The sequence below is a fragment of the Oratosquilla oratoria genome, chromosome 21 (assembly GCF_046742065.1).
Source record: "Oratosquilla oratoria isolate Oo_2021 chromosome 21, ASM4674206v1, whole genome shotgun sequence".
Classification (NCBI taxonomy): domain Eukaryota; kingdom Metazoa; phylum Arthropoda; class Malacostraca; order Stomatopoda; family Squillidae; genus Oratosquilla; species Oratosquilla oratoria.
The window spans coordinates 59,259,812-59,283,324 of NC_134797.1; the positions used below are offsets into that span (position 1 = coordinate 59,259,812).

At 39.1% G+C, this 23,513-nt stretch overlaps 2 protein-coding genes across 8 annotated transcripts in view; one reads left to right on the forward strand and one right to left on the reverse strand.

The window, feature by feature from the left end:
* Gnmt (Glycine N-methyltransferase) overlaps window positions 1–4,284 on the reverse strand; it is a 125,254-nt gene extending 120,970 nt beyond the window's left edge. Inside the window, exon 1 of the mRNA XM_076205015.1 lies at window positions 4,239–4,284. Within this exon, the coding sequence (XP_076061130.1) occupies window positions 4,239–4,269 (31 nt within the window). The 5' untranslated portion in view covers window positions 4,270–4,284. The remainder of the gene's footprint in view (window positions 1–4,238) is intronic.
* LOC143036960 (uncharacterized) overlaps window positions 1–23,513 on the forward strand; it is a 120,765-nt gene that overhangs the window by 88,166 nt on the left and 9,086 nt on the right. Inside the window, exons 2-3 of one of the 7 annotated variants that reach the window (XR_012967443.1) lie at window positions 6,269–6,569; window positions 7,639–7,875. The exons of 2 other annotated variants lie outside the window; for them this stretch is intronic. Coding sequence is in view for 1 of the 5 variants with exons in the window: in XM_076205022.1 (XP_076061137.1) it covers window positions 7,639–7,658 (20 nt within the window). In the remaining 4 variants the exon portion in view is untranslated. Of the gene's footprint in view, window positions 1–6,268; window positions 6,570–7,638; window positions 7,876–23,513 lie in introns of those variants that run through there. 4 more of the 7 variants (XR_012967446.1, XR_012967444.1, XR_012967445.1 and 1 more) reach the window with 4 other exon arrangements.

A 23,513-nucleotide genomic window follows, 5' to 3' on the forward strand; every position in this document is an offset into this window, starting at 1 on the left:
CACACTCTCCCAAACTCTGTCACCAGCTTCCTCAATCCCTCCTCCGATCCTGCCACAAACGCAGTGTCGTCCGCAAACAACAGCTGGCTCACCTCCCACTTTTCTCCATTTTCCTTAACCATCTCCAATCCCTGACCCACTACCCTTGCATTCACCTCTCGCACCACCCCATCCATGTATAAGTTGAATATTAATCTTGATGTATTTTACAGATAGTATTAATTTGACCAATTGTAAATACTTGGGATGGGAGACCTAAACTACTGGATCTGCTGTGCTCAGACTTGGAATCTTGCCAATACTTAAGGACAATTCATATAAGTATAGGAAGTAGTATTTTGTGAAGCATTAAGAGTGTTTCTTTGAAGAAAAAAAATTGTGTTAACAAAAATAATTGAAATGCAAGAAGAGACACTTTACAATACTTTTCTAACTCATATTGCATATTGTTAACATCTTTGAAAAGATGAAACCATTCTCCATTGAAATCTAATGTTCTTAATCAAAGTTTTGCAAATCTATTTTACATTTCATTTTATGTGTTGCAAATTATTTTGGGATATGCTTTATTATTTAGACATGTATATTATCACCATTTTTCTGCTTGAATTATTACTGTGCATTTAGGAGGGTTGCTTATTTCTTTGATATGTATATGTTTGATATGTTTTACTGATACCATTTTACCAGTTTATACAAGGGCAGATTAGCTTCTTATATATGATGATTTCCAAGTATATACTAGCGAGCCCTGTAAGAGGGTAGTAGATATCATTGGTCGGGACGACCAAGGGTAGCTGCCGAGCCCTGTAAGAGGCCGGTAGATTGTGGTAGACATTTAGGTAGATAGAGGGGTAGGTGGAAAGGAATGTAAATTTTATTACTTGGATGTTTTGAAACAATGGCCGATAGGAAGTGCAGAGTTGTATATTCTCGCTTGCCGTCTGATGTTTTGTAAACAAAGGCTAGGGTATCGATAAATGTGATATGACGAATTGTAAACATTTAAGCCACTTTCAGCTTGCGGCAGAGTGCTTGCGTAAACAGTTTTACTTGAGACAGTATAACCGTCTTTCTGATTGGAGAAAAGGGTGGAGAGAAATTATTGGTGCACAAAGGTAAAGTTACGCCCTTAAAGGGTGGCACTTATTTGTAACATTCAAAGTTATTGGATGAATTAAATAGTGACGTCAGAGAAGACTTGGTTTGGTGGGATGTACAAGGATCCCAAGCGGGAGTCCCTTGGTGTAGATTGAACCAAGTGCATTTACTAAGAAGAAAATAAGAAATCGATATCTCAGTTTAATTCACCCCATCAAGAAACTTTAATATCTCGTGACCGAAGCTTTGATAGAAACATACTAAAGAGAAGGAAGAAGCATGGGACCTAACAGCCCCGTCCTGAATTCTACTTGGGTATCTGAATTGACAAAGACTAACGTTTCTATGTAGGCTTCTTACCTTCGTTACAGTGATGAACACAGAGAACCCACTGTTGGAATGAAAGAAAAACTTATAAGAGCGATAACTTCTACATTTCGGCTGCCAACTGCAGCCCTCTTCAGAGAAGTAGAAGATAGAAAGGTGTAAGGAAACACCACTAAGTTATAGGCCGGTATCACTGACCACCACAAAAATGAAATTATGTGAAAGATTGATATACCAAATATCTTGAAAAGATGAACATTCTAGCAGACAGTTTGGTTTCAGAACTGAAAGGTTGTGTGTGTTGAAGCTTTTAAGCTTTTATTCAAGAGTAATTAATGTGCTGCAAGGATGAGTAGGGAATGGGTGGACTGTATACCTCGACCTAGAGAAGGCTTTTGATAATGTACCTTACAGTCTATTTATGTGGAAATTAGAGCACGTTGGAGGACTGAGAGGCAAACTACTCGAATGGATGAAATATTTCTTGAAGGAAAGATACATGAGGACAGTGGTAAAGGATAAGATGTCAAGATGGAGAGTAGTAACGAGCTGTAAGAGGCCGGTAGTTGTACGAATGGAAATGAGCTTGGGAAACAGTAGGGCATTAGAATGATGACTCAATAATTCAGACTCGACGCCTTGAAGACCGCCTTGTAGATGATGATCACCTTGAAGAATCTTGAAGAATGCTTGTTCCCATCGTAGCAGTTACTTGAAGTCGTAGATTTCTCTCGTAGTCGTCCTTGGAACCAATACACTCTTGATTTTGGTTGTCTTGTTCCCGAAGACTTCCTCGCACAAGTTCTTCGTTCACCAGTTTATCTAGCACTTCTCTTCGGAGGTGTTCAACACTCAGTTCGTTCGTCGCACCGCTGTTCACCACTTTCCCCACCCCTTGTCACCACTGTCACCACCACTGTCGGTGTGTTTACATAGACATAACGTCGCCCTCGAGCAGGCGTCGAGTCTGAATTATTGAGTCATCATTCTAATGCCCTACTGTTTCCCAAGCTCATTTCCATTCGTACAACTACCGGCCTCTTACACGAGCGGAGTTCCACAAGGTTCAGTGCTTGCACCAATAACGTTTCTCGTCTATGTCAATAACATGATGAAAGGTACAACAAGTTATGTCAACATGTTTGCAGATGACGCAAAAATTAAGAGAAGGGTGTAAAACGAGAAGGACTTTAGACTATTGCAAAAATATCTAGATGCTATTTTTGCATAGAGGCAAGAATGAGAAATACTTTTCAATAAAAAGGAAAAAACTGAAAATGGGTAATAGCAGCAATAAATAAACAAATGAATAAATAGATAAACTATTCCTTGGGAAGAAACCGCATTACAAAAGCAAAAGAGAAGAAAGATTTGAGTGTGTTGATAAAAGACAGCCTGTCACCTGACAGACATATCGACAGAATCATGGGAGAGATGTACGGACTGTTACAGAAGAATAAAATACCTTTTCACTATATGTGTGAAGAGATGAAGAAAAAACTCATCGAAATCCTGATCCGTTAAGACTTGAATATGCATTAGTAGAACGGTCCCCACACAGAGTGAAGAATGTAAACAACATCGAGAGTACAAAGGGCAACAACCAAACTGGTCCCCAGCCTGGCAGATAAACCATACGAGGAAAGACTAAAAGCACTGGGTCTGCCAACTTTGAAAGATCGAAGAGAAAGAGAAGATATGATTCCAGTATTCAGGTCACTAAAGGGGGTATTACACTGACAGAAGAGATCTCTTGATTAAGGAGCAGAGGGTTTTAAGAGGCCATGGAAAAAGTAATAATAAATGAATGAATAAATGAAATGAAATAAAGAATGTGAAGAAATAGTTTGCCAAACAGATGCATAAATACTTGGAATAGCTTAGAAAGTGATATTGCCCGAGTTCAAACATTACATATATTCAAACCTAATTGTGATAATTTGAAATCAAGGATATAGATTAAATTGGAACTGTTCATGAATTTGAGGCTGGATGGAAGTAGCACAGGACCGAAGGGTATGGAGAGGATTACTGTTGGCGGACCAGAATCTACACGAGGTTCAAGATCCAACGGAGTGAGTGAGTGAGTGAGTGATGTGAGATGAAGAGTAAGATACGGGATCCAACGAGTGTTGCTCGTTTTCTTTTATACTACAATTAGGTTTATTAGGTAAATACGCCATAACATATATGCATACGTCGTTGCACTATGTGACCACGTGTGGTTTCGATAACTTTATCCTATTTCCTCCTCAACCTTTCTGGCGCGAATATGTTCGGGGATGCTTTGAAACAACTTTAAAATCGTACAAAAGTCAGATAAATGCACAAAAAAAATTCAATCCCAGTTCATAACCTATTTCCTGTTTTGGAATAAGTCTTGTTTCTCTTGATAAGGTCTCATAAACGTCAATAGCAGCAACCACTGTACTTTTATCGTCCTAGAATGGAATTTGAGATGCTAATTTATATCAGAGTGAGAACGAGAACATAAGCGAATTTGTTCACACCAGGTTACCCTCCAAAAGTAGAATGCCAAGTTCTGAATCATGTAAAAACGGAATAGATAAGTGTATGAATAAACAAATATATAAATAAATGAACAATTAACAAATAAATAAACAAATAAATAAATAGATGGGTAAATAGATAAATAAGTAAATAAACAAATAAATTAATAAGTTGATAAATAAACAAATAAGTACATGAATAAAAAGATAAGTGAGTAAATACATAAATGAATAACTACAGATAAATAAAGGAGCGCACAGAACTAATCGATAATAAATTAATTTACTCGGACCACTTACATGAGCAGATCATTTTAAGTTTCATCTTCATTGCATCACTGCCTATTCCCCAACGTGTCTGTAAACAGAATAAAAATAAAATAAAGTAAGATAAATGATTAAGAAAAATAAACAATGAATAAACTAACAAATAAATAAGTAAATAAATAAATAAATTTAAAATAAATAAGTGAATGAATAATATAAAATAAATTATTAACATTAACCATATCGTCTATAATCGTTATCGGAAATTGTGACTCATCATTTGTTCAACCATTCGATTTTATTCAGTTGTGAACATCCCCTCTGCCAGACAAGGAACTAAATTCATTCTGATCTAACATTTTGTTGGACGTGGCAACTTCCTATATTCTGTTGGCTGTCGCCCGGCCATGTTTGAATCGACAGAACCCTCTGATCCAAATAAGGATAAATACCCATTACCATAATCTACATAACAAATTCAGCAACCTATTCCACCGTTCCATTTTTTTTTTTTTTTTTTTTTTTTTTTTTTTTTTTTTTTTCATTCAATGGTCGAAAGTCCAATCATCGGTTCCACTGTGTATAAACAAGTAATGTTTGCTGCTGAAGGTATTCACGGGGAAGATAGTTGGAACTCCCAGAACTACTGGAAGAGGCTGAAAATCCTCATCTCTACTTGCAGAGACGAAGAAAGCGCTATATAGTGATTTACGTCTGGAAAATCTTGGAGGGCACAGCACCAAAACCCTCACATAAAGGAGGAGGCGGTATTATAGCGATGTGCATACGTATATTGCATACGTATGCACATCTAATGTATGTATGAGTGTGTGTGACCAAGGCCACACACACTCATACATTGAATCACCCCCCTTTAATTTTTATACATATGTTTCTACTGTCCGGAAGGGTGAATTCATAGCGATGTGCATACGTATATTGCATACGTATGCACATCTAATGTATGTATGAGTGTGTGTGACCAAGGCCACACACACTCATACATTGAATCACCCCCTCTTTTCTTTACAATTATATATGCTATTAGATGTCACCAGTTATATAAATATGTATCCGTACTCAGCTATATTGAGAAGGGTGCATTCACTGAGATATGCATGCGCATTTCATATACGTGTGCACATCTTGTGAATGTATGAGTGTGTGTGGTTGGGCCCACACACACTCATATGTACAATCACCCTCCAAACGGGCTCACATCCAAAGCCCGTGGGAGCTTCACTCCCAAATTACTTAGACTAGACTAAAGGACAACACCATCTTAGGTCTGGTAGGACCTGCGCAAGAATATCCATAAGCAGCTGCTCCCAGCGACTGAAGATGATCCAGGCGTAAAGCTTCACCTGTGCTGGCCCCAGACTCTTCAGCTGTCTCCCAAGAGAGATAAGGGACCTAACGGGAATCAGATCGGAGGCTTTCAAGAGGAGGATTATGGGATAGACAAATTCCTGGACAACATCCCAGATGAGCCTCCAATTTCATAAGGCCCAACCTCACGAGGAACGGCAACGAATTTGATCATTGACCAGTTTCAATTCGTGAGGCTCGGGTAGAGATATGTGTGTGATGTGTCCCCAGACTGGCCATAGCATTAACATCAAAATATATAATACAAGAAATGTTATAGTTTTTGTAAACACATGTCAGTAAAAAGTATTTCCCTGACAAGAAAGATTATAAGATACATCAGATAATCAAATATTCACCATCTGCTTCGTGAAAACCATACGTAGGCTATTATTCCTAACTATATAAGATATCAATGTGAATGTCATAGAACTGCGATAATTTAGTTAAGGTAATTGAACTACTGAGAATTATGAGGAAAAGATTTTAAAATTTTACAGTTAGCCCTAAAATTTATGCTTTCTAAATCATAGAGTATGTATAATACTCGGGGGTAACTAAAGTAAAAGTTAACAGAAACGTATGAATAGAATATAATGAATTAATCAGTTATCATGAGATCTCCCTGCTACTATCAGCAATATTTGAGGTGCCTCTTTTTTTATTATTATACTCAGTCTTCCTTTCGCGCCTAGGGTTCAAGCGGTCTCGCCTCATAGAGCAAACTCGTGGGCTGTAACCAGGACCTCCGAGCACACCGTTAGAAGCACTGCATCATCAGCAGACATGGTCAGTGACGTTAATGTTGCCAGTAGATGCTGCGAAATGACACTGAATGACAACTCTGTCCTATACTCAGCCATTGCATGTGTTGCATCACTCCGAAATCGACGGGAAAGAGGCCAAAACGATTAGCTTGGAGTCGATGACTGTACCATCGGAAGGTATAAGCTTTACTACAAGGACCATCTGAGAGCGACCCTCAGGCTTTATGGGGTACGTGGTATTGAACGTGCAAACAGATTTCGGCAGACTTAGATGGATTTTTAAAGATTTTGTCATATTTCAACAGTAATTACTATGAGATGGTTTGCTGAGTGTTGTTCCCACTGTCTTTGACACATGTTCAGCATTGTTGGTCGCAGAAATGGCTAATAGGCTGTCAGTGACAGTGGAGTGGAGGTATCAAAATAGGTGCATGCCGCCTTTCGAGCTGCCACGTTAGTTTTTTCATTGCCAGGGTGACTGCATGGGTTGGAACCCAGCAGGAAACGGGTTTGGGTAAAGATTTAGATGAACCATGAATAGATTTTGTGAACTAAAGGGTGGAGATTGTTGGAAGAGCACTACATGAATCTGATGTGATTGTATAGTCTGCAGGAAGAAGCTGCGACAATGGATTGAAGCGATGTGTATGTATATGTATATGTATATGTATATGTATACATACATGGGCATGTGTACGTATATGTAAATGTACGTACATATCCATATGCACTTGCGCATGTACATCCACATGCTCTTATTCAACATGTTCTTACTTGAAATTAATTTAACCACTGGAAGGTTGCAAAGACGTTAAATATGATATTCACGTAGATTCTCTTTACTATGAAACGTTTGCAAGCTCAGTCATTGATCGAATCAACTATAGAATTTCCCATCCACATACACACGTACTTTGGGTGGAAATTGTACTATTGATTATTGTTGGGGTTGACATTTTACAGGTAATTATGACTCGTGATACATAACCTAACCTGACCTAACCTAACCCAATATAACTTAACCTAACATAACCTAATATTCTACAGTTTATTATGGCTTATGATATATAACCTAACCTAACATAACGAAACCAAACCTAGCCTATGTTAGTTAGGGTGGAGACTCTACAGTTGATCAGTGTAGAGGGAAATTCTACAACCGAGTGTAATTGGGGTGGGGATTCTACATTTGAACAGTGTGTGGGGAGGGGGGTCCACAATTGACCCCATTGATCAGTGAAGAAGATATAACAGAATTCCTGTCCGCAAACGACCTGATACTAATATTTAATCCACAGAATACCAACAACACAAATGAGATCTTCTGACAGTTGCCTACAGAGTCGTTGGACTAAAAGACAACACCAGCAAGACAGAGGTCATTGTGCAAACTAACCAAAAGGGTCCCCAGTTATCCATCTTCGCTGAGGATAAAGCTGATGGTTGTCCAGTTCAACTGAATGGACAGCGTATCATCTTCGACATGTACTATCAACTTAAGAAATAAATACATGCATCAATAATAACGCTGCTGTTTTCTGTGTGTGTGTGTGTGTGTGTGTGTGTGTGTGTGTGTGTGTGTGTGCCTGCTTGCGCATGCGTGTGTAATATGACCCCATACACACACACACACACATACACACACACACACATGTCGGATTTGCGGCGAAGATTGGAACTCCGGAAAAGAAATACAATTTTCGTGGATCTCAACGACAAGGGAGTACCTTTGTTGTATTAGTAGGGAAGGGGAAAGCTCGTGGTGTAGTGGGAAAGTAAAGAAAAAAGAGAAAGGGAGGGATTACTGAGGGAAATGGAAGAAATGAGGAAGGAGACGAACGTGCTCCCCCGGACGTCAGAAGAAATGTCAACAAGAGGGTTGCAGACGATGCAGGTGAAATCGAAAATATCAGTAAAAGCATTAAATTTAGAAATATAGATAAGAACAAATCAATAGAATGTGCAGATAATAATTTCCATGGATTTAATGAGAGGGGGGGGGGTGCCAACCTCACCCGATTAGCAAGTCTAGAGGAAAAACTAGAGAAAATGACCAAACATTGGGAGGTTAGGTTCAGCCAACTTACGCGGATTACGCAGAGTTGATCAATTGGAAGAACTAAAGAAGAAGAACCAAAACCTAAAGAAATAGAAAAATTAAAAAGACAGTTAAAAGAAGTAAAAGATGAGAATGAGGAATTAAAGAATAATAAAGAGAATAAAGAGTCCATAGCAAAAGAAGCACAGGGTTGGAGAAAAGTCCAAGAGAACAACAAAATTGTATTTAGAGGTATAGTGACACAGCAGATGAAAGAAGAAACTAAGGACACAGCCATTAAAGTGATGAGAGAGGAGAATATAGTAAAAGACTTAGCGGACAAAAGGAAATGTATAACTATATTAGGGATGGAAGAGAAGTATAATCCAAATAGGACTACAAGAGTAAAAGAGAAAGAAAAGATAGACAAGATATTAGAAGTAGTTCAAGAAGCTGGACATGAAACAGGGAAAGAAATTGAAGAATTATATAGAATGGGGAAATACAATACAGATAAGACCAGACCAATTGAGATCAAATTCAGATCACAAACGACAGCAGAGAATATCTTAGCAAAAACGGGAAAACTAGCAGTGATCAATATAAACAGGTATGGATAAAAAGAGAAATGAATAAAGAGGAAAGAGAGGATGAGAAAACAAAGACTAGAAACTAAGGAAAATTTGAAAAAAGAACAGTCAGAAAAAGATAAATTTTATTGGAGAGTAGTGAATATGAAAGTGAGGAAATGGTTCATAGCAGAGGAAAACGGAAAGGAAACAGAAAACACGATGGAAGTAGCAGAAAATTAAAAGTGTCTTACACAAACATAGATGGCTTAATAACAGACTTGAATGAACTGAATGATTACCTGAAGGAAAAAGAACCAGATATAATGGGAATTGTAGAGACAAAATTGAAAGGCCCACTACCACCCAACAGTGTAGGACATGGTGCATATAATTATTGGATTAGAAACAGAGAGGGATGGAGTTATGTTCCTGACTAAGAAGGATATAAGTGTGAGGAATGTCACATATGGAAAGAATAGAGTAGAGATGATTATGATGGAAGTGGAGGACAGGGATGGGAAGAGCAGGAAGTTTGTAGTAAATTATGTGCCTCCCAAAACGGCCTCGTGGGAAGAGAGAGAACACAAACATATGTTAGAAGACACAAGGATAACACTAAATAAGATAATGGAAGATGGAAGAAGAATAGTCATAATGGGTGACTTTAATTGTAAAGAAGTCTGCTGGGAAAAGATGACAGTGAAGGGTGGAGACGACCTATGGGGAAATGTACTACTTGATATGATTATAGAACATACAATGACACAATGGATACAAGAGAATACTAGGAAGAGAAATGAGGAAGAACCATCGAGATTGGACCTAATAATCACATCAGAACTCGAAATAGTGGACAAGATTGAATATAAGACACCAATAAGTAAAAATGACCATATATTGGTTGAACTGGAACTAAATGAGGAAAAATACATGGAAAAACGAACAATATAGAAAGGGAAGATTGATGTATAGAAAAAAAATTGATAGAATAAGAGAATTCTTTCAAAAAGCAGACTGGGAAAGTACACAAGGAGGAAACAACAGTAGAAGAGAAATTGACTATTTTGACAAAAAATTATAAAGGAGTGGAAAAGTATGCTCCAAGACAAAAACAAGAAAAAGGATATGTAAAGTGTTGGTACAACAAGAGATGTAGGAGATAAAAGACAAAAGGGATAAAGCTTGGATAAAATGGGAAAAAAATAGGACCTGAAAAATGGAAAATATATACTAATTATAGAAATGAATATGTACAAGTGTGCAAAGAAGAAAAGAGAAAATACGAAGAAATGTCATAGAAAAATATAAAGATCAACCAAAACTATTTTACAGATTTGTAAACAACAAACTGAAAAACAAACAAGAATTAGAGAGACTACAAGGAGGATTTGAATACACAGAGGAAATAGAAATGGCAGAAACTATGAACAAGCATTTTAAATCGGTGTTTAGGAGGGAGAACATACAACCTAGAGATATCGAGTGGGAGGAGAAAGTCCCCTCTATGAAAGAGATAGAAGTAACAAGGAATGAAATAATGAATCACTTGAGTAACCTCGATGTCAGAAAATCGCATGGACAGGATGAAATGGCAAACTGGATTTTGAGAGAATGCAGGAATGAACTAACAGACAAAATGCATAGTCTAATAAGCAGTTCATTGAAAGTAGGAAAAGTTCCAGAAGACTGGAAAAGACCAAATATAGTACCAATATATAAAGGGGGAAACAAGGTCTCTCTTACAGGTACGATAGCTAAAATTTGTAAACGAATGGTCAAAATTAGCTTGGTAACGCATTTGGGAAAAAAAAAAACGTACTAAATCCAAGGCAATTTGGATTTAGACAAGGACGATCATGCGTCACAAACTTAATGTGTTTCTATTCAAGGCTAATAGATGTAATATAAGAAAGAGATTGATGGGGTGATTGTGCATTTCTAGACCTGAAAAAAGCTTTTGATAAGGTGCCACATAAGAAATTGCTAAAGAAATTAGAAACTGCAGGAGGAATACAGGGCAAACTGCTGAAGTGGATGGAAGACTTCTTGCATGAAAGAAAAATGAGTGGTGATAAGAGAAAAACACTAATTGGGATGAAGTGATTAGTGGAGTTCCACAAGGAACAGTTCTGGCCCCAATAATGTTCGCTATATATAGTAATGATATGGATAAAGGAATTGAAAGTTACATAAGCCTCTTTGCGGACGATGCAAAATTTTTGAAAAAAAAAGTGAACACTGTAGAAGATTGAGTCACTGCAGTGTGATCTCATTAACGTATGGGAATGGAGTAGGAAGTGGGAGATGGAGTTCAATATTAAGAAGTGTAGTATAATGGAATTTGGAAGAAGCAAAAAAAAAAAAATAGTGGGATCATATAAATTGGGAGAGGAAAATAAAAAAGTAGAAAATGAGAAGGACCTGGGAGTCATTATTATGAATAATATGTCCCCTGAGGAACACAAACAAGATTTTTGGAGAAACTTATAATTTAATAAGAACTATTAAATTGGCATTTATATACCTGGACGAAGAAATGGTGAAGAAAATACTAGTCACTTTGATAAGACCAAGATTGGAGTATGCAGCGACGGCGTGGTCACCAAGTACAAAAAAATGTATAACAAAACTTGAAAAAATATAAAGAGCAATTACGAAATTGGCACCAACACTCTCAGAACTATCATATGAAGAGAGACTAGCAAAACTTAAGCTACAGACATTAGAGCAAAGAAGGAAGAGAGGAGACTTGATAACTATTTATAGAATCATGAAAGGCATAGAAACTATTGATAGAGAGGATCTAATAAAATGGGATGGCAGAGATACAAGAGGACACGGAAAGAAAATCAAGAGAAAATCAAGAGAAACAGCTTTCCCCACAGGAACAAGTTAGATGAGAATGTGGTGTGTGCAAAAGCGATACACGAATTTAAAAACAGTCTAGATAAAACGAGATATGAAGACGGGACAACACGAGCATAGCTCACCCTTCCCGTAAAATACAACTAGGTAGATACTAGGTAAACACACACACACACACACACACACACACACACACACACACACACACACACACACACACACACACACACACACACACACACACAGGGCTAAAATAATTTCAGGATCGCTGTGCTGCGGGTTGTTACTCCGACTCTCGTGGGCGGGGAGTTGGGTGTGTGTGTGTGCGTGTAAGGTCACAGCATTACCCATAGATCAGACATATACGAGCTCTGAGCTCTCTTCCGGGAGGGAAATAGCTGTCGATCAAGAGTCCAACACGTGATTCAAAGACCATGGTGAATCACATACACACATACACACACACACACACACACACACACTCATTGCTGACGTAGTTGACGAGCCCGGTGCCACTACACTAGCAAGAGTGTGTGTGTATGTGTATGTGTGTGTGTGTGTGTGTGTGTGTGTATTCACCTTGGTCTTTGGATCACGTGTTGGACTCGTGATCGACAGCTATTTCCCTCCCGGAAGAGAGCTCAGAGCTCGTATGACCGATCTATGGGTAATGCACACACACACACACACACACACACACACACACACACACACACACACACACACACACACACACACACACACACACACACACACACACACACACCCAACTCCCCGCCCACGAGAGTCGGAGTAACGACCCGAAGCGCAGAGATACCGAAATAATTTCGGCCCTGGGCAGGATTCGAACCAGGTACAGCTGCACCTCCGTACTAGCAATCCAGTACTCTATCAACCGCGCCACCGCGCGCGCGCTCGCGCCTGTGTGTGTGTGTGTGTGTGTGCGCATGCGTGTGTAATATGACCCCATTCGACTGCGACGCCGATCATATCACTACTCGGCTGACATGTTGCTTACGTGGTACTGATGGGAATATTGTTGTCTTAAAGTAAACAAAATTGATATAACAAATCCTATATTTAACAATTCCAAGTAGACTAATACGAGCAATTCAAAGAAAAGTAACAGCTCTTTACTCACACATTGTTATCTACAGAAAATATGATAATAAATGAATGCAAGATAGGATTTCATAATATGAAATCACACACTGAAGATATAGTTTATAATTTTGGCCAACACAGGATAGCTTTAGAATCCAGTCTCACTTTGATGAATGGCTCAGTTCCCCAAGAATCTAAACAACACACTAAGATGAACAATTAAACTCGAAAGAGATTATTCGCTTGTCGATTTTCTAATCACTTTGTATTTTCGTCACTATATATAAACTTATCTTACACCACCCTATTCTTTGTCATTACAAATATCACATAATGTATCACCAACACAGAGGAAAGATATACCTTATATGAAGATGTAGTACTATTTCAACAAACACTGACATTTGACTGTCCGGGCTCGCGGTTTCTGAGTAAAGCGTTATGACGTCATATCTTGAACCTTGCCCGCCAAAGTTCAAACCATTACATCAGGACGTTCCAGAAAAAAATAGCTCTCCCTCATGAGTGCATTCGTCCACTTCAGATAATGCTTTATACAATTGTGCTTTGTGCAGTTTTACTCTTATCATTTATTGAAGATATGTAATATCAATTGTCACAATTGGGCGATCGATAATCCGTGCGGACGACGTTACGTCATATGCGTGTATTGCCATAATAGCTGATGATTTCCCTGCTCATACACCATGGGATCAGGGTCGGGTGGCTGTATCAGTGCGTGTTGTAAATTGTCTAGGCATAAATGTTCCAGAATAAAAATAGATAACCACATGAATCAATGAATAAATTAATAAATATATAAGTAAATAAACATATCAATAAATTATATTTACGGGAGCAGAAGTGTCAAAGTAGTCGACTCGTATTCTTAGCCTCGCAGATTCAAATCCCCAGACTGAAGAATTGGTGTCATTTTTTTCTTATATTGCTGCTGTCGCCAGGCTATTTCATTCATCCCCACAGCATCCCACTCCCTCCTTCACCTCGATCAAGCCTGTGAAGCACCTAAGAGCTTACCTTAGGCACAGTGTGAAGTGATCTGTCCAGCAGTTTAGCGAGCACGGTTGAATCTTATTCTTTGCTGTTTATTTATATAAAACCAGTGATGTGGGTTTTGTGAACCAGGTGTTATATGTCTGAAGGTTGCATCCACAATATGTGCTAAAAATAATAAACGATGTCCCTATTGGTGATGAAACTGAACATACGAAAAAAATAATTTAAGAAGCGGGTCATACGCCATACACCCCCGCTTCCTACCAACCATCAAGCAATCTCCATCACTGAATGTACAAAATACTTTAACACTACAACACTCGCAGTCATTACGCGATTGACACGAAATAATCTTTTTGAAGGAGACCGTGGTCTTTCTAGAAGCATCTGGAGCACTAGTTTTCACACACACAGAAAGAAAACAGCAGATCTTTAGAATTAACATCTACACTTGACACAAACCAATTCAAAACGAAGTCGGCGCCCGTCCGATTTCGTTTCTGTTGTGAAGGAAAAGCCCTGTGATTGGCTGGAGTCGGTCACGGGATTCAAAACAGTTAGGTCATTGGCTGAAACGATAATGTATTACATGACGCCTCGGCAGCCTGTGCCCCTGCGAACATAGAGTAAACAAGAGACAGTTGTAGCTGCACAGCAAGAGTCGAGCTTATTTTCTCTCATTACAAGACAAAAACTGACTGAACAATTCCGCTTATTTCCTTGTTTTCCAAGAGGGCTGCATGTTCCCTAGAATAGTTTCTTTAGCTAGGATACTTAAAATCTTTGATAGAGGGCGAAAAATACTTTGTGTGTGTGTGTGTGTGTGTATTTACCTAGTTGTATTTTACGGGAAGGGGAGCTATGCTCGTGGGGTCCCGTCTTCATATCTCATTTTATCTAAACTATTTTTAAATTCATGTATTGTTTTTGCACACACCACTTTCTCATCTAACTTGTTCCAACTGTCTATTACTCTGTGAGGAAAGCTGTTCTTTTTCACATCTCTTCTATAGCTGTCTTTTTTTATTTTCTTTCCATGTCCTCTTGTATTTCTGTCATCCCATTTTATCAGATTCTCTCTGTCAGTAATTTCTATGCCTTTCATGATTCTGTAAATAGCTATCAAATCTCCTCTCTCTCTTCTTTGCTCTAGTGTCTGTAGTTCAAGTTTTGCTAGTCTCTCTTCATATGATAGTTTTGAGAGTGTTGGTGCCAATTTTGTAATTGCTCTTTGTATTCTTTCAAGTTTTTTTATGCATTTTTTTGCACTTGGTGACCATATCGTTGCTGCATATTCCAATCTTGGTCTTATCAGGGTGATTAGAATTTTCTTCACCATTTCTTCATCCAGGGGCCGTATACACAAAACTTTTTTGTTAGCCTTAACAATCTCTGCTAGCTAACAGAAAACCACTAAAAGTTATACACCAATGATTAACTAACAACTGTTAGCTAGCAAACAGTTGTTTGTCAAGTACCGCTAAACAGCGCTGAAGTTAGCAGCTTATGAACATGTAAATGGACGTATTATCAAAAATTGCACACATAAAACAGTGTTATTAATGCAGTTGTTCAGAATTTATTAATAAAGTATCATGATAGCACATAGATATCGTATGTATGGGTTTTTAGAAGTACTTATTAACCAACGACAGATATTTTTGGACGAAGGCGCATTGTACAGGCGGCCGTGCCACAGACAAATCTTCCGACAGAAGACTCAACAATAATTTCAGAGGACATAGACATGGCAGAAGAAACACAGAAAAAGAAAAGGAAGCCAAACTGGTCACAAGAGGAAACACTCCTCTTGATCAACGTGATTATGGAGAAAAAATAATAATAAATGGGCGATTCAAGCCAAGTTTAAACCACAAGGATAAGAGGGAGGCATGACAAAGCACGTTGATGCTATGGTATTGTTTTCTGTTTACATATAAATGTTCATCGACACTTGGAGCCCCAATTCTAATGTTTGTGCCATCTATGGTACCCACAACACCGGGAAACCTACAGTTTTCCATGAACTCTGCTTGTTTTACTTGCACTTCTTGGCGAGTCAATAGGAATTTTACAAACTGAGTTACAGTATCTGGTTCTGATAGTGCATCAATTGTTTGAGTAATGACACGGCTGATTGATGCTTGCGAGGTCCCAAATTCGTCACTGCTGCATTTTACCTGTGGCTAAATATCATAGGGTAATTGCCACCTTCGTCTCAGGACTCAGTGGTCGATTCCGTTCTGTTCGGGATTGAAGTTTGTTCCTCACTAAATCAGCCATTTTTATTATACCAGCACGGTTCATTCTGAAGCGTTTGATGAGTTCGTCGTCATTGTACTCGTTAAATATGTCCCGTCGCTGTCGATAAACTCGCAGTCATCTTTTTAGTTGTTGTTGCTCCGCCATCTTCTCTACTAACAGGAACTTGTTAAGAGCTTAATAGTCCTCCTCAGCACTTTTATCTTAACAGTACTTTTAAGGCCCTAACAAGTTTTCTGTATCACTGTTAGTGCTTAACAGCTAAATGTTAGCCTTAACAGGAATTTGTTACCCTTAACAGCTATTTGTTAGTGCTAACAAGTTTTGTGTATACGGACCTGGTATGTAAATGCAACTTTGATTGTTCTTATTAAATTATAGGTTTCTCCAAAAATCTTATTTATATGTTTCTCAGGTGACATATTATTCATAACAATGACTCCCAGGTCCTTTTCATTTTCTACTTTTTTTATTCCTTCTTCTCCCAATTTATATGATCCTGTTATTCTGTTTTTACTTTTTCCAAATTCCATTATACTACACTTTTTTGTATTGAACTCCATCTCCCACTTCCTACTCCATTCCTGTACTTTATTTAGATCTCTTTGTAGTGATTCACAATCTTCTTCCGTGTTCACTTTTTTCAATAGTTTTGCATCATCTGCAAAAAAGCTCATATAGCTTTCAATTCCTTCATCCATATCATTAATATATGTAGCAAACATTATTGGGGTCAGAACTGTTTCTTGTGGAACACCGCTTATTACTTCATCCCATTTTGAGTGTTGATCTCTTATCACTACTCTCATTTTTCTTTCTTGCAAAAAGTCTTCCATCCAATTTAGCAGTTTGCCCTGTATTCCTCCTTCAGTTTCTAATTTCTTAAGCAACTTCTTATGTGGTACTTTGTCAAAAGCTTTTTTTTAGGTCTAGAAATGCACAATCAGCCCATCCATCTCTTTCTTGTATTATATCTATTAGCCTTGAATAGAAACATATTAAATTGGTGACGCATGATCGTCCTTGTCTGAATCCAAATTGCCTTGGATTGAGCACATTGTTTTTTTCTAAATATTTTACCCATCTATTTTTGACAATTCTTTCACAAATTTTTGCTATTGTACTTGTTAGAGAGACTGGTCTATAGTTGGCAGGGTCTTCTTTATTTCCTCCTTTATATATAGGTACTATATTTGCTTTTTTCCAATCTTCTGGAACGTGTGTGTGTGTGTGTGTGTGTGTGTGTGTGTGTGTGTGTGTGTGTGTGTGTGTGTGTGTGTGTGTGTGTGTGTGTGTGTGTGTGTGTGTGTGTGTGTGTGTGTGTGTGTGTGTGTGTGTGTGTGTGTGTGTGTGTGTGTGTGTGTGTGTCCTTAGGAAGTCAGACTTAGGCACCTTAATTTACACTCTTTGGAAAGACGCAGAGTGCAGGGTGATTTGATAGTTGTTTAAGTCGATCAAAGGCTTTAACAAGGGTGATGCAAACAAAGTCATCATATTAGACAACAAGGCAGGACTCACAGTAACGGATTTAAATTGGACAAATTTAGATCTAAGAAGGAAATAGGCAAGAATTGGTTTAATATAAAGTCGATGGTACGGTCCACATTGATATTCGTAAATAGATTCCCCATGTCCAGCGAAACAAAGATGGTATCATCGTTGGATGGGGAATCGCGTAGGATCTCTAAGAAATCGAGCGCTGAGGCAACAATGTAGGTGCTTGGAAAATATGGGAGGAAATCATTGTATCTCTTAGCTATGGGATATGTTGCCGTAGGTATTTGGGAAATGATGGGTCTTGGAGGATTGTCGAGTTTATGTGTCTTAATGTATCCAAAGGCATGCCGATGAGAACATAAATTTAGGCTTAATAAAAAGGATAGGAATGATTAGATAATGGATTTACGTCACGCCCGATTTTTTCGTATATTGCTGAAACGTAAATTTACGTCACACTACATTTTCGGACAGTTTACGTAGCCCATATTTTATACAGAAATTCTATTATATTGCATCAAATGTCTACTCAATTTCCCGCCCACCAAGATGACATTTCCAACTCCCGTGCATCAAGTGAAGTGACAGGAACTCATCAGTTGACACAGCAGTCCGTGCAAGACAGGAAGTTCATACGCAAAATATTGGAAGCCCTTCGCCAATTGTACTTTTAATTTGTTATAGCCAAATATGTAAATAATTGTGTATTTTTATTGTACCCATTGTATAATTATATTTGAGGTATTGACTTCTGTTTTTCTCCTCTGTTCTTGTGTACATCTTGTTCACAAGACTACTATGTACTCATTTATGTTACACATGTTTTGACCAGGCATCTCACCACATTTAAGACCATAATTCTGACTTCTTTTTTTCTTGGGTGAGGAAACTAATCAGATTTACATATATGAGCACAAGAAAGTTCTTGATTTGAAAAACTCAAAATCTTATTTTGCTACCTCCGACTTTGCGGATTGGTACCACATTAGCCATTTTCCAATCCTGTGGGCCTCTTTCCGTTTTTAATGAACACACGATAAGACTGAATCTTGCCCGCTAGTTGTTCCTTACATTCTTTAAATGTCCAGTTTGATATCCCGCCAAATCCTGGAGATTTTTTTCACACCCAATGATCCCCAAAAACTGAACACTTCCCTCAATTATTGTCAACTCGCCTTCCTCAAGAAAAAAAATCTTTAATGAAGACAGATTGAAGACTTTCATTCATTATCTCTGCCAGAGCTGTAGCTTCCTCATGAAACTCGTCACCCACTATCAGTTTTGTGATTTCTTCCCTGTGTCTCATTTTCCCATTGATAATTCCGGAAAACAGTTTTGATTCACCCCTGTATTCATCTACAACACCCCTGCGAAGCCATTCCTAACTCATTTGTGAGCTTTGTTTACTGGATCTTCTTTTCCTCCGTTTTCCACAAACTACATCCTTTTATCTATTTTCGAAAAAAGTATGACACATTTTCAAGCCACTGCAAGCAGGAGAAAAAAGTAGAGCTAAGATATGATAGTCATAACGAATTCATGAGAATTTGATAAGCAAGGCCTGATGGAAAAGAGATGTCGGTAAGTTTTGATGTCGTGTAGGGCGACACTATGGAAACAGTGAGCCACAAATTCGAGTATGCACCTGCTCACACGTATGGTGACTTAATATTTTTCGGGACCTGGACTTTCGGGTATCACTGGATGACACCGTTTTATTCTGTCCATGCATGTGGTGGGGAAAATAGGGTCTTAGAAAACGTTACATACCTTGGTAGGGCCAGATTTTTTTTTTTTTTTTTTTTTTGGGGGGGGGGGGGTTACAGGCACCATGAATCCTTCCCTTTAGGTCGAAGGGCGAAAAAAATACCCCCCAACACATGTTGTCAGGTCGGAGGAAATATATATATATTCTTTTTCCAGTTTTGTTTCATTTATACCTTCTCAGAAGGAGAGAAGACCAGCGGGAAGGCTAAGTTTTACGAAGGTCTTGGTTATATGTTGCAATTCGTCATTAAGGAATTCAAGGCTGCATATCCTGAGTGCTCGAAGGTAAAATCCCATGACTACACCAGTCTTGGTCTTTTTTTCGTGAGCACTAAAATAATGAATGTAATCATCCACGTATCTGTACCACTTGCTGTCGTTTGGGATGATGTTCATGTATTCTTCTTTTTCTAGTGTCTCAAAGAAGAGGGATACGGCTACTGCACTTGAAGGGGACCCCATGGGCAAGCCTTCATGTTGGTGAAAAGTTTTGCCGTCGAAAGAACCCGAAGCACATTTGAAGCACATTTCAATTAGTTTTAAGTAGTCCTTCTTGTTGATAGGAAGGTCGTCTCCGTTGATGTAAGGCAATATCTTTTTTATAACAGAGATAGCATTTTGAATTAAGACATTCGTAAAGAGACTTTGTACATCGAAGCTTGCAAGTATTTTGTCTTTGAAATCTATTGATTGTAATTTGTTGATTAAGTCAGACGAGTTCTTAAGATGTGCCCCACTGGTTTTTCCGAGGAATGAAGACAAGAGCTTTGCAAGACGTTTGGCCAGTCTATATGGAGCGCTGCCAATACCAGAGGTGATGGGTTTGAGGGGAGTCTCTGGTTTGTGAGTCTTGGGAAGACCCTTCATTGTTGGTATTCTCGGGTTCTCCTCAAGTAGGTGTAGTAATCGTTTTCCTCTCTCTGTTTTCTTTAGTATCTTCCTCACTTCTTTGTTGACTTTAATGGCCTCATCCTTTGCTTGTTGTTCAGAAATTGGACTGTAGGTGTATGTGTCCGAGAGAAGAGCTTCCAATTTACTGTTGTAGTCTGACTTGTCCATGATAACGATACCGCCACCTTTATCTGCTTTAGTGACGACAATATTCTGGTTATTACGTAGTTCTTCAAGTGCTATCCGGAACCTTCTCGGGATGGCAAGAAGGTTGGACTTGGAGGCCAAAGTGCAGCACAAAAGGACTCTTTGCTTGAAACCGATGTCTATATCATCCTCTATCCAGTTGTAGTTCTTCATGATGTAGTCGGAGAGTTTCTTGTCATTGCTGTTGGTGCTGTAAAATTCAAGGTGTATAGAAAACCCACCCACAAAGATGATTACATTAATTATTTTAGTGCTCACGAAAAAAAGACCAAGACTGGTGTAGTCATGGGATTTTACCTTCGAGCACTCAGGATATGCAGCCCTGAATTCCTTAATGACGAATTGCAACATATAACCAAGACCTTCGTAAAACTTAGCTTTCCCGCTGGTCTTCTCTCCGCAACCTTGAAGAAAGCCAGAGCCATAAGGCAGAGAAATTATGACAAAAACCAAAGCAAGAACAATACAATGTACATAATAGTCCCCACCTCAGACTTGACCTGCGCACTCAGTAAAGAACTGAGACATACGGACATCCACATCTCTTGTGACGCAGGTAAGAAAATTAGTGATCTTATCAAACCAAAGATAGAAAATAACAATACCGAAAGTTTAGTTTATAAAATCCCATGTGTGGGATATGACAGTACATATATAGGAGAAACATACAGGGAATTAATCACAATATTAAAAGAACACAAAACCGATGTCCAATACCACCGTAACACCAATGTACTCGTGAACCACATAGACAAAGAAGGACATCTACCTAAATGGGATCAAGCGAATATTCTACATGATAACCTCAGCAAAAGATAAAGAAAAATCGTAGAAGCTCCGTACATAGCCACCAACAAATGTACGAACAATAGAGTATGTGACATCAAATTATCGGAGACAACAGCACGGCACGCAGCAAAAGAGTGGAAGAAAACGGGACGAATGATCACCAGAAGCATCCCACGGAGTGTCAGTACGACCAACGCGCAAGAGTTAGAGCCTCCTTGAACTCAGACCTATCCTAGTTCATTACCCACACATTTTCTGTATTTATTGCCAGTATTTTCTGTAGTGTAACATTCTTTCTGAAGAAGCACCATAGTGCGAAACTAGTTAAAGAATAAACTCTCGTTTTATTTGTGTGTTTTCCCTTCTGCCTCTCTCACAGTATGTATGTATGTATATATGCATTTTCTAACGCCGGCGGGCCTGTAACCCCATGAATAAAAAATGTTTGGCCTAGTCTAATGCATATCAGTGGTGGGACATGTCACGAAGTACTGTACTTCATTGCTTATGATATCACGAACTTGCTCAACCAGAATATATGGCGATGTCGTTACTTATGTAGGAGGACTAAGATTCGAATCTGCAAATCACTTGTGCTCCCTGCCTTGGTGCACGGCTGTGAGATATGGGCAGTGAATGCTGACTTGAAGAGGCGTCACGATGTCTTTGGTACCAAGTGCCTTCGGAGAACCATGGAGTATCGTTGGAATGACTTCGTATTAGACAAGAGACTGTACTGTGAGATTCACTCGAGACAAATTACCTTCAGCATAATTCGCGAACGTCAACTCAGGATATATGGGCATGTGGCACGTTTCCTTGATGACCCTGCTTACAGGATCATCTCTACGAGAGACAACCTTCGATGGAGGAGACGAAGAAGGGGAGACGTCCACGGAACTCATGGCTGGGGCAAGTAGATCGAACCTGTCGAGAGTTGTTTGGAGCGGGAAGGGAGGGAGGGAGGGAGGGTGCCTGCATGGGAGCTTGCTCCTCGGAGAGACCGTGAAGGGGACTGTCTGGCGCCGGCGGGTGAGTGAAGCAACGCGCTCCCTGGTGTATGACACCCCCATTTGATGATGATGATGTATGTATGTATGTATGTATTATGTATGTATGTATGTCTGTATGTATGTATGTAATAATAATAATAATAATAATAATAATAATGATAGGTTTATTGAGATAGCAGTGATACACTGACAATAATACAATTGGGCACTTTTATGAGTAATATAGTAATTATTAGAGTGATATGCTTAGTCTAAAATTTATAATGAGTTTATTGTGCGGACAATGGATGGAATGGCACTGTTCTTGTATCGGTCAGTTCTCGGCGCTCTGATGGGCTTGATTTTGTTTGAATGCCGAGTTGCATGGCGGGTGGGTGTGGTGTTAGGTGGGAGGAAGTGACGGTGACGTGGGTGTAGCATTAGGTCCTGTCCAAACTTATTCAGTGCCTCACTGTGTTTGTCGGACAATCTTGGCAAGCTGAGGGTGGTGAGGGCGTGTTCGTATCCCTCATACTGATTACCCAAGATAATTCTGCACGCTCTTTTTTGCACTTTCTCTAATTTGCTCCTCTGTGTGATGTTAAGTGATGATGACCAGGCTGGGGAGGCGTACATGAGGGTGGGGAGTACGAAGGTGGTGTAGACTCCCTTTAGATCTGGTGATGGGGTACCAAGAGACTTCGATCTGCGCAGCATGAAGAGTTTGTAAGAGGCTGTCCTGATGATGTTGTTGATGTGCTGGTTCCAGTTAAGGTGGTCGTCTATTGTGATGCCTAGTAGCTTGGCGGACTGGACCACCTGAAGGGAATGGGTTCCTAATGACAGTTGAGGTGGTGCCACCGCCTGTTTGGATGTACAAACATGCATGACCACGGTCTTGTTGTGGTTAACTGTCACATTCCTGCTCTCAGTCCACGTTTTGAGGTTGTCTAGGATGTTTTGTAGTGAAGAAAAGTCAGGCTGCCTGGTGTTGATGGGAATGCCAACTGTACAGTCATCGACGTATTTCCATCTATGTTGGGTGTCCATTAATGCGTCATTTATGAGGATGAGGAAGCACAGTGGTCCCATCTTGGTCCCTTGAGGGACCCCACAGGTTAGAGGGTGGAGGGAGGATGTCGTTCCCTGGTACCTCACTACCTGTTGACGTC